Source organism: Oncorhynchus nerka, linkage group LG20, assembly GCF_034236695.1.
Source record: "Oncorhynchus nerka isolate Pitt River linkage group LG20, Oner_Uvic_2.0, whole genome shotgun sequence".
NCBI classification, from domain to species: Eukaryota; Metazoa; Chordata; class Actinopteri; order Salmoniformes; family Salmonidae; genus Oncorhynchus; species Oncorhynchus nerka.
The window spans coordinates 47,880,913-47,898,338 of record NC_088415.1 but is presented as its reverse complement, the minus strand read 5'-3'; the positions used below and the strand labels follow the sequence as shown (position 1 = coordinate 47,898,338).

The 17,426-nt window shown below is 44.0% G+C and overlaps 1 protein-coding gene across 1 annotated transcript; it reads left to right on the top strand.

The window, feature by feature from the left end:
* Positions 1-6,158: 6,158 nt before the first annotated feature.
* LOC135563103 (guanine nucleotide-binding protein G(s) subunit alpha isoforms XLas-like) lies at positions 6,159-6,875 on the top strand. The gene has a single exon (XM_065006065.1). It carries the CDS (start codon positions 6,159-6,161, stop codon positions 6,873-6,875), a length of 717 nt encoding a protein of 238 aa, XP_064862137.1.
* The last annotated feature ends 10,551 nt before the right edge of the window (positions 6,876-17,426 follow it).

Here is a 17,426-nt window from a genome sequence, read left to right as displayed (position 1 = left end):
CTATAGGGGAGGGTCTGGGTGGGCGTCTGTCCGCTGTGGCGGCTCTGGTGCGGGACGTGGACCCCACTCCACCCTAGTCTTGGCCCACTTAAGTGGCACCTTTGGACTGTGGACCCTTGCATCGAATAGATGGGAGACTCCGGCAGCGCCGGACAGGCAGGAGACTGCGGCAGCGCCGGAGTGAAGGGCAGCTATGGCAGCTCCTGACTGACTGGCGGCTCTGGCAGCTCCTGACTGACGGGCGGCTCTGGCAGCTCCTGACTGATGGGCGGCTCTGGCAGCTCCTGACTGATGGGCGGCTCTGGCAGCTCCTGACTGACGGGTGGCTCTGGCAGCTCCTGACAGATGGGCGGCTTTGTCTCCTACCGTCCAAAATCTCCTCCCATGTCCAGGAGTCCAGAACCCCCTGCTGCTGGTTGCCACGCTGCTTGGTCTGGTTGTGGTGGGTGGTTCTGTAACGACTGTCGTGGGTTGAAGACGGTGAGCACCAAGGTACAGCGTGGTACGTGTTCATCTTTTATTATGAATTGAACACTGAATGGAAAAAACAACAAAAGATAATGAATGAAACCGAAACAGTTCTCTCTGGTACAGAATACAGAATACAAAAACAGAAAACAATCACCAACAGATTTGCATGCCACTGAGACAGGTTCTCAGAAACCTTGTGTTAAGAATAACTTGTTCTTTTAGCTGCATATGCAGGTTTTGACATAGGAGATAGGTGTGATCTCGGGTATATAAGATCCGGTCTTTCTTTTGTTCGGGGCAGAACTCAGGAGAGACATCAGTTGTATGCCTGATGTTTTATCTTTGACTTCTGTCTCCAGCTGTATTTTGGTAAAAAAAATTATGATTTATAAGTGCACATTTTGAGTGTTCCTTATTTGTTATGTAAATAACAGAGCCCAGAAAAGTGGAACCAACAAAGACACTTGCCAGTTAGGAAGCGCATGCTCGGAGTACACGTCCTGGTAATCCGTCTGGCCCTGCGGCCTTGTGAATGTTGACCTGTTTAAAGGTCTTACCCACATCGGCTACGGAACAGTTTATGCTGTCATGCACGCTTCAGTGTTGCTTGCCTTGAAGCGAGCGTAGAAGTAATGTAGCTCGTCTGGTAGGCTCGTGTCACTGGGCAGCTCGTGGCTGTGCTTGCCTTTGTAGTCTGTAATAGTTTGCAAGCCCTGCCACATCCGACGAGCGTAGGAGCCGGTCTAGTACGAATCAATCTTAGTCCTGTATTGAGGCATTACTTGTTTGATGGTTCGTCAGAGGGCATATCTTATAAGCTTCCGGGTTAGAGTCTCACTCTTTGAAAGCGGCAGCTCTCCCCTTTAGCTCAGTACGGATGCTGCCTGTAATCCATGGCTTCTGGTTGGGATATGTATGTACGTATGGTCACTGTGGGAAAGACATCATCAATGCACTTATTGATGAAGCCAATGACTGATGTGGTGTACTCCTCAATGCCATCGGAAGAATCCCGGAACATATTGCAGTCTGTGCTAGCAAAACAGTCCTGTAACTTAGCATTTGCGTCATCTGACCACTTCTTTATTGACCGAGTCACTGGTGCTTCCTGCTTTAGTTTTTGCTTGTGAGCAGGAATCAGGAGGGTAGAATTATGGCCCGATTGGCTAAATGGAGGGCGGGGTAGAGCTTTGTATGTGTCTCTGTGTGTGGAGTAAAGGTGGTCTAGTTTTCCCCCCTCTTGTTGCACATGTAACATGCTGGTAGAAATGAGGTCAAATGGATTTAAGTCCATTTAAAGTCCCCGGCCACTAGGAGTGTCCCCTCTGGATGAGCGCTTTCCTGTTTCCGTATGGCCGTATACAGCTCATTGAGTGCGGTCTTAGTGCCAGCATCAGTTTGTGATGGTAAATGGACAGCAGAAAACTTTCTTGGTAAATTGTGTGGTCTACAGCTTATCATGAGATACTCTGCCTCACGTGAGCAAAACCTTGAGACTTCCTTGCATCAGCTGTTGTTTACAAATATACACAGACCGCCACCCCTTGTCTTACAGAAGGCGGCGGTTCTATCTTGCCGATGCAGCGTAAAACCCACCAGCTGTATGTTATTCATGTCGTCGTTCAGCCATGACTCGGTGAAACACAAGATATTACAGTTATTAATGTCCCATTGGTAGGATATTCGTGGTCGTAGTTTGTCTATTTTATCATCCAATGATTGTACGTTGGCTAATACTACTGATGGTAGAGGCAGATTACCCACTCGGCGTCATATAATTACAAGGCACCCCGACCTATGTCCCCGATATCTCTGTCTCTTTCTCATGCGAATCACAGGGATTTGGGCCTTGTTGGGTGTCTGAAGTCAAATCCTTTGCGTCGGACTCGTTACAGAAAAATCTTCATCCAGTTTGAGGTAAGTAATCACTTTTCTGATATATATATATATATATATATATATATATATATATATATATTAAAAAAAGCTGTTTTCGGTCATAAGAGACGGTGGCAGAAACATTATGTACAAAATAAATTTCAAATAATGTGATAAAACACACAGAATAGCACAATTGGTTAGGAGACCTTAAAACGGCAGCCATCTCCTCCGACAGTTAAGGTTTACAGTGGCAAGAAAAAGTATGTGAACCCTTTGGAAGTACCTGGATTTCTGCATAAATTGGTAATCAAATTTGATCTGATCTTCATCTATAGACAAACATAGCGTGCTTAAACTAATAACACACACACAGTATTTTTTTCTTGTCTATGTTGAATACGTCATTTAAACATTCACAGTGTAGGTTGGAAAAAGTATGTTAACCCCTAGACTAATGACTTCTCCAAACGCGAATTGGAGTCAGGAGTTTACTAATCACTTGCTCTGACTACCATCATTACGCAACCCTGGCACCTTTGTTACGCGCACCTGCGCCTCATCATGAGACACACCTGGACTCCATCACTTCACTGATTACCTCCCCTAGTCACTACTCTTGTCTCCTATCATTGCTTGTTCATTATATTATTAAACTCACCATCTGCTTCTGGACTCCCTCTACATTACAGAATACTTGGAAGCAGCAGGAACACAGGATATCTCCCAGACGGTCGACCAACAGGGATACCTACTTCGTCAGCACCACGATCAACTGGCGCAGCTGGGGATGGCTATGGAAGAGGTTCTTTGCAGTCTTCAACGTTTCGAACATAAGCGTTGCCTTCCACTAGCGGAGGATACTCTGCAACCGGCGGGCAGGCACACCAGTCCATTCAGCAGTCCGCCCAGGTCAGTAATGCCCATTTGACCCTCCTGGATAAATATGACATAACCCCATCTAAATGCCCTGGCTTCCTACTCCAGTGCTCCCTCTATTTTGCACACCAAATGGGAGCCCTCACCACCGAGAGGTCCAAGGTTGCCACGGTTATTTCTCTGCTGACTGGGCGGGCGTTAGATTGGGCTACTGCCATCTGTGAGAGAGGAGAGGAGGAACTGGCTTCGTATAGGGGGGGTCATGGCTCTGTTCAGAGGTATCTTCAATCATCCATCAGAGGGCAGAGGGAGGGGTGAGCGCCTACTCCAACCACAACAGGAACACCAGACCGCTGCCGGTACGAGCTCACCTTCTGGACATTAGCAGCATCCAGGGGATGGAATGAGCCGGCACTCCGTTTGCTATTCAGAAGAGGAATGCCCGAGGAGGTCCAAACGGAGCTGGCATGTCGTGATGACAACCTCTCCTTGGACACACTCATCGCAATGGGTTATCCATTTGGATAACCTACTTCGGGAGCATCTGTTCCCACATCGCTTCTCTCCCTTCCTCAGTGAACACTCTGTATCAGAGCCTGGCCCTATGGAGGTAGGGGTCACACGACTCCCCGCGGTGGAGTGAAGCAGACGGAGACTGCTGGGGCATATTGTCTTTATTGTGGTCAAGGGGGGCACCAGCTTCAACAGTGTCCGGTAAGTCCCAACTCGGGATCCACGAGAACAGAGGGATGGTCATGTGATCTTCCACCTCCTGGGGCAGGAATGAGTATCTCATCTTCATCATTTTCTGCCAAACCCTTTTTAGTGTTTTTCATACTAGCTGGCTGTCCCTCGTGCTGTTTCTACAGCGCTGATGGATTCCGTTGCCACTGGGAACTTTATTGACCAGACCCTTACCTCCTCTCTGAACATCCCCTCATACCCGCTCTCTTTTCTGTTTCCGTGTTCAAGCTTTTGATAATCGGCCACTAGGATCCGGAACCATCACACACAATCACCACACCACTCACCCTCACACGGAGTCCATTCATCAGGAAACAATTCCCTTATTCATCATTAGTGCACCAGCTCACAAGATCATCCTCTGCCTCCCATGGATCCAACGGCATAACCCCACCATCTCATGGTCGAGGATGAGAATCACGGACTGGTCACCCGAATGCCGGTGGACATGTTTTCCTGTTCCCTCTCGAGCCCCGTGGTCTGGGATGTAGATGCAGATATTCTCCAGGCTCTGGAGAGGGAACGCGCACCCACCACCTGAGCGCATCTACATTCCCACGGGGATAAGGGAGCGGCTGTTGACCTGGGCACACATAGCTGTCTTCGCTGGGCATCCTGGAATCACCCGTACTATACAATCATTCTCCTGAAAGTATTGGTGGCCAACCTTGGCACAGGATGTTATTCGCTACGTCAACTCCTGTTCTGTGTGTGCCCAAACTAAGTCCCCCCAGCATGCTCCAGCAGGGAAACTCCTTCCCGTATCTCAGTGTCCCATCTATCCATTGACTTTGTCACAAATCTCCCCTCTGACGGGTTCACCACCATTTTGGTGATTGTGCATAGATTCTCCTAATCATATCGTTTCATCCCTCTCTGATCTCTCCCTACTGCTATACAGGTCACTGAGGCACTGTTCCAGCAGGTCATCCGGCATTGTGGCCTTCCGGAGGACATCGTCTCTGACCGTGGCCCTCAATTCACATCACAAGTATGGAGAGCCATCATAGAGAAGCTTGGGGTCACGGTCAGGCAGGTGGAGAGGATGAACCAGGATCTGGGGAGGCACGTCCACCGGCTCCTGTGTTTTATCCTGGTGATTGCGTCTGGCTCTCCACCAGGAACCTCCCACTCCAGCTGCCCTGTAAGAAGCTGAGCCCCTGGTTTGTGGTGCTGTTTAATGTTCTCCGGAGGGTCAACGAGGTGACGCATAGATTACAGCTCCCCAGTGACTGACTCATGTCTCCCTTCTCAGGCCGGTGGTTCCTGGTCCCCTGGCTGAGGTTGTCCCCCACAACACCCCTCAGCCTCCCCTGGATGTCCATGGTGGTCCCGCCTATGCTGTCAGATCCCTACTGGACTCCCGACGTCATGGGGGTCAGCTCCAGTACCTGGTGCACTGGGAGGGGTACGGTCCAGAGGAGCGGTGTTGGGTTCCGGTGGAGGACATTCTGGATCCCAACATCATCCAGGATTTCCACCTTCGCCGTCCGGACCGGCCCGCTCCTCGCCCTCGAGGCCGTCCCCTTGGCCGTTGTCGTCCTGCGGCTAGAGCCGCTCGCCGGAGTACTGTTACGTCTACTCCCTCTCCGGCACTCAAAGTTTCCTAATTTGTGGATGTGGTCGAGGGGATTTCCTTATGACATGAATATACTCCACACCATAGTATGCCTTGATTGTGTAGTGCTTAATATAGACTTGTAGTATCCTGTAGTATCCCTCGATCATGTAGTAATAATAATAATATATTTGTAAGGCACTTTTCATTATACAAGAATGAGCTCAAAGTGCATAAAATAAAAAGACAAAATAGAGAAATAGTAAAAAGGTTAATAGAGGGAATTAGGTAGGTGTTACGTCCGTCGTCGGGATGAGACCAAAGTGCAGCGTGGAAAGTGTTCATCGTACTTTATTAGAATGAACAGCAAAAAAAACAACAAAGGGCGAAAAAATGAACGTAAAGCTCTGCAGGGCTAATACAGCTACTGTGCAAAAACAACATCCCACAAACTAGGGTGGAAAACAGGCTGCCTAAGTATGATTCCCAATCAGAGATAACGATAGTCAGCTGCCTCTGATTGGGAACCATACCCGGCCAACATAGAAATAGAAAACTAGAATGCCCACCCAAATCACACCCTGACCTAACCAAATAGAGAGTACCCCCCCCTCCCCCCCCCCCAAAGATGCAGACTCCGGCCGCAAAACCTGACTCTATGAGGGAGGGTCCGGGTGGGCATCTAGCCTCGGTGACGGCTCCAGTTCGGGGCATAGACCCCGCTCCGCTTGCTGATCCATCCGCCTCCATGGAACCGGACCGTGGATCGTCGCCAGAGGCTCCGGACTGCGGACCGTCGCCAGAGGCTCCGGACAGCAGACCGTCTCAGGAGGTTCCGGATTGCGGACCGTCGCCGGAGGCTCCAGAATGCGGACCGTCTCAGGAGATTCCGAACTGCGGACCGTCTCAGGAGGTTCCGGACTGCGGACCGTCTCAGGAGGTTCCGGACTGCGGACCGTCTCAGGAGGTTCCGGACAGCGGACCGTCTCAGGAGGTTCCGGACTGCGGACCGTCTCAGGAGGTTCCGGACTGCGGACCGTCTCAGGACGTTCCGGACTGGGAACTGTCGCCGGAAGCTCTGGACTGGTGTCACGCTCCTTACCCGCTCTGCAGCGTTCTCAACGCCAGCACCTCTCTCCGGAATCTTGCATCGAGCTCCTCACTCGACTCCCTGACTGGCTCTGGTTCACCCCTCGACTCCGCCGACCACTCCGTGTGCCTCCCCCCAAAAGAATTTGGGACTGCCTCTCGGGCCTCCGTCGTGGTTGCGACTCCCGGAGTCGTCGTTGATCCTCCTTCGCTGCCTCCCCCTGCTTCCATGGCAGGGTCTTGTCCCTCGCCATAATCTCCTTCCATGTCCATGATGTCCTCCACTCACTTTTCTCCCGAGCCCAGGATCCCTGCTCCTCCTGGCCACGCAGCTTGGTCCTTTGGTGGTGGGATGTTCTGTTATGTCCGTCATCGGAATGAGACCAAAGCGCAGTGTGGAAAGTGTTCATCGTACTTTATTAGAATGAACACCAAAAAAACAACAAAGGGAAAAAAACTAAAGTAAAGTTGCAGGGCTAATACAGCTACTGTGCGAAAACAACATCCCACAAACTAGGGTGGAAAACATTCCCAATCAGAGATAACGATAGACAGCTGCCTCTGATTGGGAACCATACCCGGCCAACAAAGAAATAGAAAACTAGAATGCCCACCCAAATCACACCCTGACCTAACCAAATAGAGAAATAAAAAGGCTCTCTAAGGTCAGGGCGTGACAGTAGGAGCATCTGATGGCATTTAGGGTTTTGTACTTGCCACTACCTTCTCCAGGACTTAAGACAAAAATGGGAGATTGGAAATAGGCCTATAGTTTGAGAGAAGGTCTTGTCAAGGGATAGTTTCTTGAGCAAGGGGGTGGAGGGACTTGTTGAACAGGTTGGTTACAAACTGGATGAGAGCAGATGAGCAAGTTTTGAACAGTGATGTTGGAATAGGGTTGAGTGGGCGACTGGTAGTTTTCATTTTTAGATTTCTAATACGGCAGCAGGTGAGACTAGAGCAAAGTCACTTAGAGGGGGGTGGATATGGATGGGGGAGTAGGAGCCGGGTTGGGGGATACTATCTTCTTTCGGATGGTGTTGATTTTATCCTTGAAGAACTAAAATCGGTTGCATTGTTCCGTAATTGCTGTTGGAAGGCCACTGATGGGGAAAACAAGGTCCTGGGATTTCCTCGGTCGTTGTCTATCATGGCAGAGTAGAAGGTGGAGCGGGCTGCTTTTAGTACCTTGAAATAGCAAGCATGGTGGTCTTTATACGCCAACACATGAAGAGTTAGGCCAGTACTACAGATGCTCTAGCACCTCTGTGAACCACGGGGGGGACCATTGGTAGGATACTTAGCGTGTTTTTTTAGGGACAAGGCTATTTGTGTTGCCTAAATACAGTGCAGGTAAATACAGGTCGAACATCTCGTCAGGGTTGGAAGTCCAGGAGTACTCACAGATTTTGTCACAGACCTATGATCAGATACAGCTAGCTCATGTACATCCAGGTCTGAGGCAGGGACTTCTCCAGTGATGATGAGGTCTAGTGTATTTCCACGATTGTGTGGGGACGTTGACATGCTGTACCAGGTTGAGACAGTCAAGCAAGTTCAGGAGGTCAGTAGCAGAGGAACATTTTCTTGAATCAATGTGAATATCACCTAGGATAACAACATTGGAGACGGTAGGACACAAAGATGAGATCAACTCAGAAAACTCTGTATTACGTTAGTGCCTTGTTGCAAACAGGATGCATGTTTTTGAATATTTGTTATTCTGTACAGGCTTCCTTTTTTACTCTGTCAATTAGGTTAATATTGTGGAGTAACTACAATGCTATTGATCCATCCTCAATTTTATCGTATCACTGGCATTAACCTCTCTGCGCACCGAACCCGTTAGCGGGATTAAATTCGACAACATACAGTGATCGCTACATAAATAGTCATATTAAACATTCATGAAAATACAAGTGTCTCACATGGGTCGAAAGCCTAGAATCTTGCTAATCCAACTGCGTTGTCAGGTTTAAAAAAGGATTTACTGCGAAAGAATACGATGTGATTATCTGAGAACAAAGCCCCATAAAAAATAATTATTTCAACCAGCACAGGCGTAACAACATCACAAATTGCAATAAAATAAATTGTTTACCTTTGACGATCTTCCTCTGTTTGCAATCCCAACGCTCAATGTTACACAATGAATGGTCTTTTGTTTGATAAAATCCATTTTTATAGCCTAACACAAACCATTTTGTGAACCGCTTGTGTCGTGAATTCCGTCTCATTCCATTTTCACCGACACATTCGATGTAAATACACACACTAAACGTGACTTTTCCAGTCATGTTTGGTTTCATTGCAATCAACTGGTTTGTTTGTAACACAACCAAACCTGATGGGTCATTTTGCGGGACGTATTGCCTGAAAGAAACTGATTTGAAGACAAGTAATGACATCATTGTCCACCAATGATATGACCGCTGTTTTGTTGATTGACTGTATTTTAACCCAATGACCACTGATCGTCTTGAAATCTACCTGGGTAGATAGCCAATGAGCTGAGGTAAACGGCAATATGTAATGTTTATGTGTTGGAAGACCAACCCATGTAGTAAACTCCGGCGTAAAGAGGTTCATTCGCCATTGAAGATTCATACCGGTAGGAGCCACGCATGTTACGCACAGCATTGTTTTGGTAAAGCACATCTTCAGCTGTTTATATATCAATCAGTATGGCGACTAAGTCAGGGAAAGCTAAATCTAAGTCTAGATATACAGATGTACACACCATTTTAGAAGAAATTGATCAGGAAAGTGAGACAGAGATTGTTGGAGGACGATTCATTTAGCGATTCCCAAATGGAGGAATATTTTTTGAACGGAGAGGACATCGTTTTGGACTGGTAAGTTCTTCTCATGCTAATGCCGTTGTTTGAAATGAATAATATAAAATATTATTTGTGAAATGAAATAGCCTATTTGAGGCTGTTGAGGGGAGGGTAAGGCCCACAACAATGGCCAAAGTGAAATGGAGACAGTAGATACAGCTGGTCTGTTGTAATATAATAAAGACAGTAGATCTAGCTGGTCTGTCATAATATAATAGAGACAGTAGATCTGGCTGAAATGTCATAATATGTGAAACTATTCTAACTGAACATTTTCTATCACAGTGACACTGACTCTGAATGGCAGCCCCCAGGGCCAAGGTTTGCATCCCCCACTGAAGCTGGTTCATCCATCTCCTGCCACAAGTAGTGTTCATCTGCCCAAATGTATTTATGCAGGCATGAATGTGCCTCAGGGCCAAAAGGGCACAGCATGGAGGCGTCGCTGTGTTCTTTGCAAAATGAAGTCCCCCATCACCTGCACCACATGCTTGGTGACCCTCTGCTTTACAGCAGAAAGAGACTGCTATGGCACCTGGCATCAGCAGCACAATATTGTGTAGAGGACTGAGGGTCTTCCAAATATTGAAAGTGTTATTTTGTAAATGTATATATATATATATTTTTTTTTTCATGTTTTTTCTCCATTTTTTGGGGAGGGGGGTGTGTTAGTATACCATTTTGGTATTTTCTATATAGTTATTCCATTCAAAATGTATAACTTCACCAATTTGGCCACTTGGGTACATTTGGGCTACTTGTGTGGGACACCTGGGTGACTTCATGATAAATGTCATGTAGCACACTCATTTTGGAAGTTATCATTCTGAGACTTTGCACAAGTACTGTTGCCCTCTTATGTTTTTCACTGAAACTGTCCCCATCATCCTATCTGAATGTTTGTTTTGTCTTGTTCATTTTAAAGACGTATGGTTTTTTCATTGTATTATCTAAACCAGATCTATTTGGTTTATATTCTCCTACATTCAATTCACATCTACACAAACTTCAGAGTGTTTTCTCTTTCAAATAAAATCAAGAATATGCATATCCTTGGTTCTGAGCCTGAGCTACAGGCAGTTAGATTTGAGTATGTCTTCAGGCGGGAATTGAATAAAGTAGGGGGGTAGCTGTTAACCTCTGTAACTGTTTTAATGTCACCATTGGCCTCATGTAAAATCTCTGAGAGGTTTCCATTCCTCTCTGGCAACTGAGTTAGGAAGGATGCCTGTATCTTTGTAGTAATCAATAGCTTCACCATTACTCAAAGGGATATTCAATGTCTGCTTTTTGTTTTTTTTTACCAAGTGGGCCAATAGGTGCCCTTCTTTGTGAAGCATTGGAAAACCTCCCTGGTCTTTGTGGTTGAATCTGTGTTTGAAATTCACTTCTCGCCAGAGGGACCTTACAGCTAATTGGATGTGTGAGGTACAGAGATCATATTAAACACTATTATTGCAAACAGAGTGAGACCTTGCAACTTATTATGTGAATTGTTAATCACAATTTTACTCTTGAACTGTTTTAGTCTTGCCATAACAAAGGGTTTGAATACTTACATTTTTATTCATTTGTAAAAATGTGGAAAAACCTAATTCCACTTTGACATTATGGGGTATTGTGTGTAGGCCAGTGACACAAACTCTCAATTTAATCCATTTTAAATTCAGGTTGTAACAAAACAAAATGTAGAAAAAGTCAAGGAGTGTGAATACATTCTGAAAGCACTGTATATATACATTACGAAATAAATAGTAACAAAAATACCTTATAAGTATTCAGTCCCTTTGCTATAGACTTGAAATTGAGCTCAGGTTCATCCTGTTTCCATTGGTCATCCTTGAGGTGTTTCTACAACTTGATTGGAGTCTACCTTTGGTTAATTCAGTTGATTGGACATGATTTGGAAAGTCACACACCTGGTCCTACAGTTGACAGTGCATGTAAGAACAAAAACCAAGCCATGAGTTTGAAGGAATTGTCCGTAGAGCTTCGAGACAGGATTGTGCCGAGGCACAGATCTGGGGAAGGGTACCAAAAAATGTCTGCAGCAATTGAAAGTCCCCAAGAAGACAATAGCCTCCATCATTCATATGGAAGAAGTTTCGAACTGTTGGGGTTCGTTCTGTTTTCAATTATTTGCTCATTGGTAAAATTAGCATTCAGACAATATCTTTAATTAAATCCTTCAAAAACCTTTATTAATGCAATTGCAGACAGAAGGTGACAACAGGAACACAGCACGCATGTTTCAGTGTAAGTTCTGCAAAATAGGAAAAGTCCAGCCCTAGTGATGTCACTGCACACATCATTACCTTCTACTCATCAGGCCAAGCCCATGCATACACAGCTATACAAACTTGCAAGAGAGACACAATAGTTCCAGTGTTTTCTAAGGGCTAAGCAGTAAATGTCCACTTCCCAAGTTGATTTATAGTGGAATGTCTGACTAGTCTCTTATCTCTTATACTCCCCTGCAGAGTTCTGTCTCAGTCACACATTTCTCAGACCGTTTCTTTATAAGAGGCAGAGAGACTAGAAAAAAACTGCGGAACAATTTTAAACCCCTATAATGAATATATATATATATATATAGTTAATCTGTAGTCTAGGACCCTATAAATGTAAGGAGGGAGGGGTCTTCTAACCCCTCCCCTTCTATTAATACAACATAAGCATAATCAATTATTAATTATTATTATGTCATATTTCAGTTATTTTTATTCAGACAATATGGATATATTTTTTCTTCCCGCTGTATAAATATATACAGTGGGGGAAAAAAGTATTTAGTCAGCCACCAATTGTGCAAGTTCTCCCACCTAAAAAGATCATCATAGGTACACTTCAACTATGACAGACAAAATGAGAAAAAAAATGCAGAAAATCACATTGTAAGATTTCTAATGAATTTATTTGCAAATTATGGTGGAAAATAAGTATTTGGTCAATAACAAAAGTTTATCTCAGTACTTTGTTATATACCCTTTGTTGGCAATGACAGAGGTCAAACGTTTTCTGTAAGTCTTCACAAGGTTTTCACACACTGTTGCTGGTATTTTGGCCCATTCCTCCATGTAGATCTCCTCTAGAGCAGTGATGTTTTGGGGCTGTTGCTGGGCAACACAGACTTTCAACTCCCTCCAAAGATTTTCTATGGGGTTGAGATCTGAAGACTGGCTAGGCCAATCCAGGACATTGAAATGCTTCTTACGAAGCCACTCCTTCGTTGCCCGGGCGGTGTGTTTTGGATCATTGTCATGCTGAAAGACCCAGCCACGTTTCATCTTCAATGCCCTTGCTGATGGAAGGAGGTTTTCACTCAAAATCTCACGATACATGGCCCCATTCATTCTTTCCTTTACACGGATTAGTCGTCCTGGTCCCTTTGCAGAAAAACAGCCCAAAGCATGATGTTTCCACCCCCATGCTTCACAGTAGGTATGGTGTTCTTTGGATGCAACTCAGCATTTGTCCTCCAAACACGACGAGTTGAGTTTTTACCAAAAAGTTATATTTTGGTTTGATCTGACCATATGACATTCTCCCAATCTTCTTCTGGGTCATCCAAATGCTCTATAGCAAACTTCTGACGGGCCTGGACATGTACTGGCTTAAGCAGGGGGACACGTCTGGCACTGCAGGATTTGAGTCCCTGGCGGCGTAGTGTGTTACTGATGGTAGGCTTTGTTACTTTGGTTCCAGCTCTCTGCGGGTCATTCACTAGGTCACCCCGTGTGGTTCTGGTATTTTTGCTCACCGTTCTTGTGATTATTTTGACCCCACGAGGTGAGATCTTGCGTGGAGCCCCAGATCGAGAGAGATTATCAGTGGTCTTGTACGTCTTCCATTTCCTAATAATTGCTCCCACAGTTTATTTCTTCAAACCAAGCTGCTTACCTATTGCAGATTCAGTCTTCCCAGCCTGGTGCAGGTCTACAATTTTGTTTCTGGTGTCCTTTGACAGCTCTTTGGTCTTGGCCATAGTGGAGTTTGGAGTGTGACTGTTTGAGGTTGTGGACAGGTGTCTTTTATACTGATAACAAGTTCAAACAGGTGCCATTAATACAGGTAACGATTGGAGGACAGAGGAGCCTCTTAAAGAAGAAGTTACAGGTCTGTGAGAGACAGAAATCTTGCTTGTTTGTAGGTGACCAAATACTTATTTTCCACCATAATTTGCAAATAAAATCGTTAAAAATCCTACAATGTGATTTCCTGGATTTCTTTTCCTCATTTTGTCTGTCATAGTTGAAGTGTACCTATGATGAAAATTACAGGCCTCCCTCATCTTTTTAACTTGTTATGGAAGCGGTTCCCCATTGGGAATTGCATTTTCTGAAATTTCAAGTGCACCACGCATAGTTTATGATAAAAGTCAAAATGTCATAAAAATTGACATCCAATATACCAAATTAAAGCTACACTCGTTGTGAATCTATTCGCCAAGTCAGATTTGTAAAATGCTTTTCGGGGAAAGCATGAGACGCTATTATCTGTACCATGCAGCCTCACATAAATGCAACATCACAAAAACGACAGATTTTTCGTTAGCGCTCGCAAACGAAAAGGCTGAAATAAAATATAAAACATTCCTTACCTTTGACGAGCTTCATTCTTGGCACTCCTAGATGTCCCATAAACATCATTTAGGGTCTTTTTTCGATTAAATCGGTCCATATATAGCCTAGATATCGAGCTAGGAATACCTTGGAATTGGAGGAAAAAATTAACATTTTATAACGTAACGTCATTTTTTAAAATGCCAAAAGTCGACGATAAACTTTCACAAAACACTTCGAAATACTTTTGTAATGCTACTTTAGGTATTAGTACACGTTAATAGGCGATAAAATACCTCAGGAGACGGTGTGAAATCGTTAGCTGGTCCGTGGAGAAAAACATGTTTGAAAATGGTCGCTCGAAAATGGGCGGTGGCAAATTTGTTTCGGTTAGACCAAGAATCAATTGCGAAACTAATGACGTAACTCTAGACAGCATGGGGAAGCTGTAGCCAATGAGAACGCGGCTCTATTTAATTCTGTTCTCTGTAAACAATTGCCTGCAGGCGCGGAAGAATATATTTTTACACTTTCAGTGAACAGATTTTCATGACCTATTCGACCGAAACGCACGTTCTGTAAATGGCACAGGCGTGATTTAAACACTTTTGGAAAGGTCTGACTGTTTCCTTTCCACACAAACTAACCAAATGAACGTACCATATTCCTGGCATGAATAGCAGGGCGCTGAAATGTTGCGCAATTTTTTTTTAAAGACTGCGAAAATTCGCATGCTCCATAACAAAGTGGGAGAACTTGCACAATTGGTGGCTGACTAAATACTTTTTTGCCCCACTGTATGTGAACCCTTTAGAATTACCAGACACACTGGCTCCAGGTCATCTATAAGTCTATGCTAGGTAAAAGCTCCGCCTTATCTCAGTTCACTGGTCACGATAACAACACCCACCCGTAGCACACGTTCCAGCAGGTATATCTCACTGATCATCCCCAAAGATGACATCATCCCCAAATGTCATCGAGTCTCACCACAGTGGACAGTGGTGTAATGTGAACTACGACCAACAACCCTGGCATTGTACTGGAGATTGAAGAACATAATGTCAACAAGTTCTACTGGCTGAGCACAAGAGATGATATCTCGTATGGAGATAACCAGATTGTTTGTCTAATGCCAGAGCCGCTGCCAGTGAACAAAAGATCAGTTCAAATTTGCCACAGTATCTGGAAGTACTTGGAGGAGCACCTGACTGTGAAAGTGGCAGATGTGCACTGGCTACAAGTGAAGAAGCTGTCAGTAGCTAGAAAGCAATGGAGATTGGCTCAGAGATGATAAGTGATGAACGCAACACAATAACATGGCAAAGACAAACATACCTGAAGTAAAAGTGAAGAACAATGCAGGAAAAATTCCATGAACAGGTTGTACTGCATACAAAATGTTCGTATCAGTGTGGTTAGGAAAACTGTTTTAGTTTATGTTCAATGTTAGTGTTTCTAATGTTCTAGTGGACATGTTTAATATGTTTGTATGACAATGTTGTGTTATGAAAGACACTGTCACGCCCTCCTGACCTTAGAGATCCTTTTTATGTCTCTATTTGGTTTGGTCAGGGTGTGGGTATTCTATGTTCTATCATTTATATTTATATGTTTTGGCCGGGTAGGGTTCTCAATCACACCCGCTGCTGTGCGTCAAACTGGGGCGGCAGCGTAGCCTAGTGGTTAGAGCGTTGGACTAGTAACCGCAAGGTTGTGAGTTCAAACCCCTGAGCCGACAAGATACAAATCTGACGTTCTGCCCCCGAACAGGCAGTTAACCCACTGTTCCCAGGCCGTCATTGAAAATAAGAATGTGTTCTTAACTGACTTGCCTGGTTAAATAAAGGTAAAAAAAAATCAGGGACAGCTGTCTATCGTTGTCTCTGATTGAGAACCATACTTAGGTAGCTCCTTTCACACCTGTCTTTGTGGGAAGTTGACTTTTGTTTATGGCTCATAGCCTTTAGTTTTTTTTTTGTAGTGTTTATTGTTTTGTTCGGTGTCTTTTTTGCAAATAAAAAGATAAATGTACGCTTACCACTCTTCACCTTGGTCTTCTTCCTTTAACGGCCGTGACAGACACATTTTAGTCAATAGGTGTAACGGCTGTCGTGGGAAGAAGAGGAGGACCAAGGTGCAGCGTGGTAAGTGCTCATATTTGAAATATTTTAATGAACACTGAAAAAAAACAATAAACAACCAACAAACAGTCCTGCAAGGTACAACACTAAACAGAAAATAACCACCCACAAAACACAATGGAACACAGGCTACCTAAATATGGTTCTCAATCAGGGACAACGATTGACAGCTGCCTCTGATTGAGAACGATACCAGGCCAAACACAGAAATAGAAAATCATAGACAAACTAACATAGACAACCCACCCAACTCACGCCCTGACCATACTAAAACAAAAGACAAAACAAAGGAACTAAGGTCAGAACGTGACAAACTGGCTTCATCTTTTGGTCTTAATATTTGACCAATAACCCTCATATTGTTCATATTAAATTAAATCTGAAATGATTTGTAATAAAAAATATTACTAATAAATTGTTCAAATGTATTTCAAGTAATCTCATGTTTGTCATTGGTTTCACATTGTGTCACTGGTGTTACATTGCGTCACTGGTATTACTTTATGGCATATTGGTGTTCTGGCATCAGAGTTGCCCAATTTAATTTAACATGGTTTTTGTATCTACCTAACTGTTGCTACATTCATTAGTAAACATTTTAAGGATATGATCATTCAATTTTGACGACTCAACCTCAATTATTTGTAACGTTACAAAAAACAATAGTATAAATGGAAAAACGTCAGACAATAGAACATTACACATGCATGTTTAAAGTAAATTATTACTAATCCAAACAATTTCTTAGTATTATCATTAACCTTTTCTGTCTTTGATTATATATGCAAATTAAGACTGAAATTACATTCTAGAAAGCCTGAATTCTCATCTAAAATATAGGTAACACCAGTGACAAAAAAGGCAGCACAAGCATTTTTTTATGTAATGTAGTAAAAATTAAAAAAATATGTTAAGCTGTCAATTATGTTGATTTATAATGTTAAGTGGTTAACTAATATCTGACTAAGTTTTGATTTAAAAAAAGTAATTACAATTTATCAATGTTGGCTGTTCAAAAAGCCACCATTTTCATAGAATGACCCACATATGTCTTCACATTTTCCATTTCACAATTACATCATCGGAGTTTACACGGCATATGAATATGGATTCATCTTCGGCAGTAGAACTAGGCTCTTGTACTGAGCTGTAGTGAACTGTCAAAAGAAGAAGAAGCAAACAGTCCCATCTGCTGGATAGAAAGGAGCATGCAGCTCCTTCCGCAGGGAGGTAAAGTAGTCCAGCCTCTTGTTATGATCCT

Bases quoted from the DNA above. Each gene is read 5' to 3' on its own strand.
- LOC135563103 (XM_065006065.1), top strand. From the start codon at position 6,159: ATGCAGACTCCGGCCGCAAAACCTGACTCTATGAGGGAGGGTCCGGGT.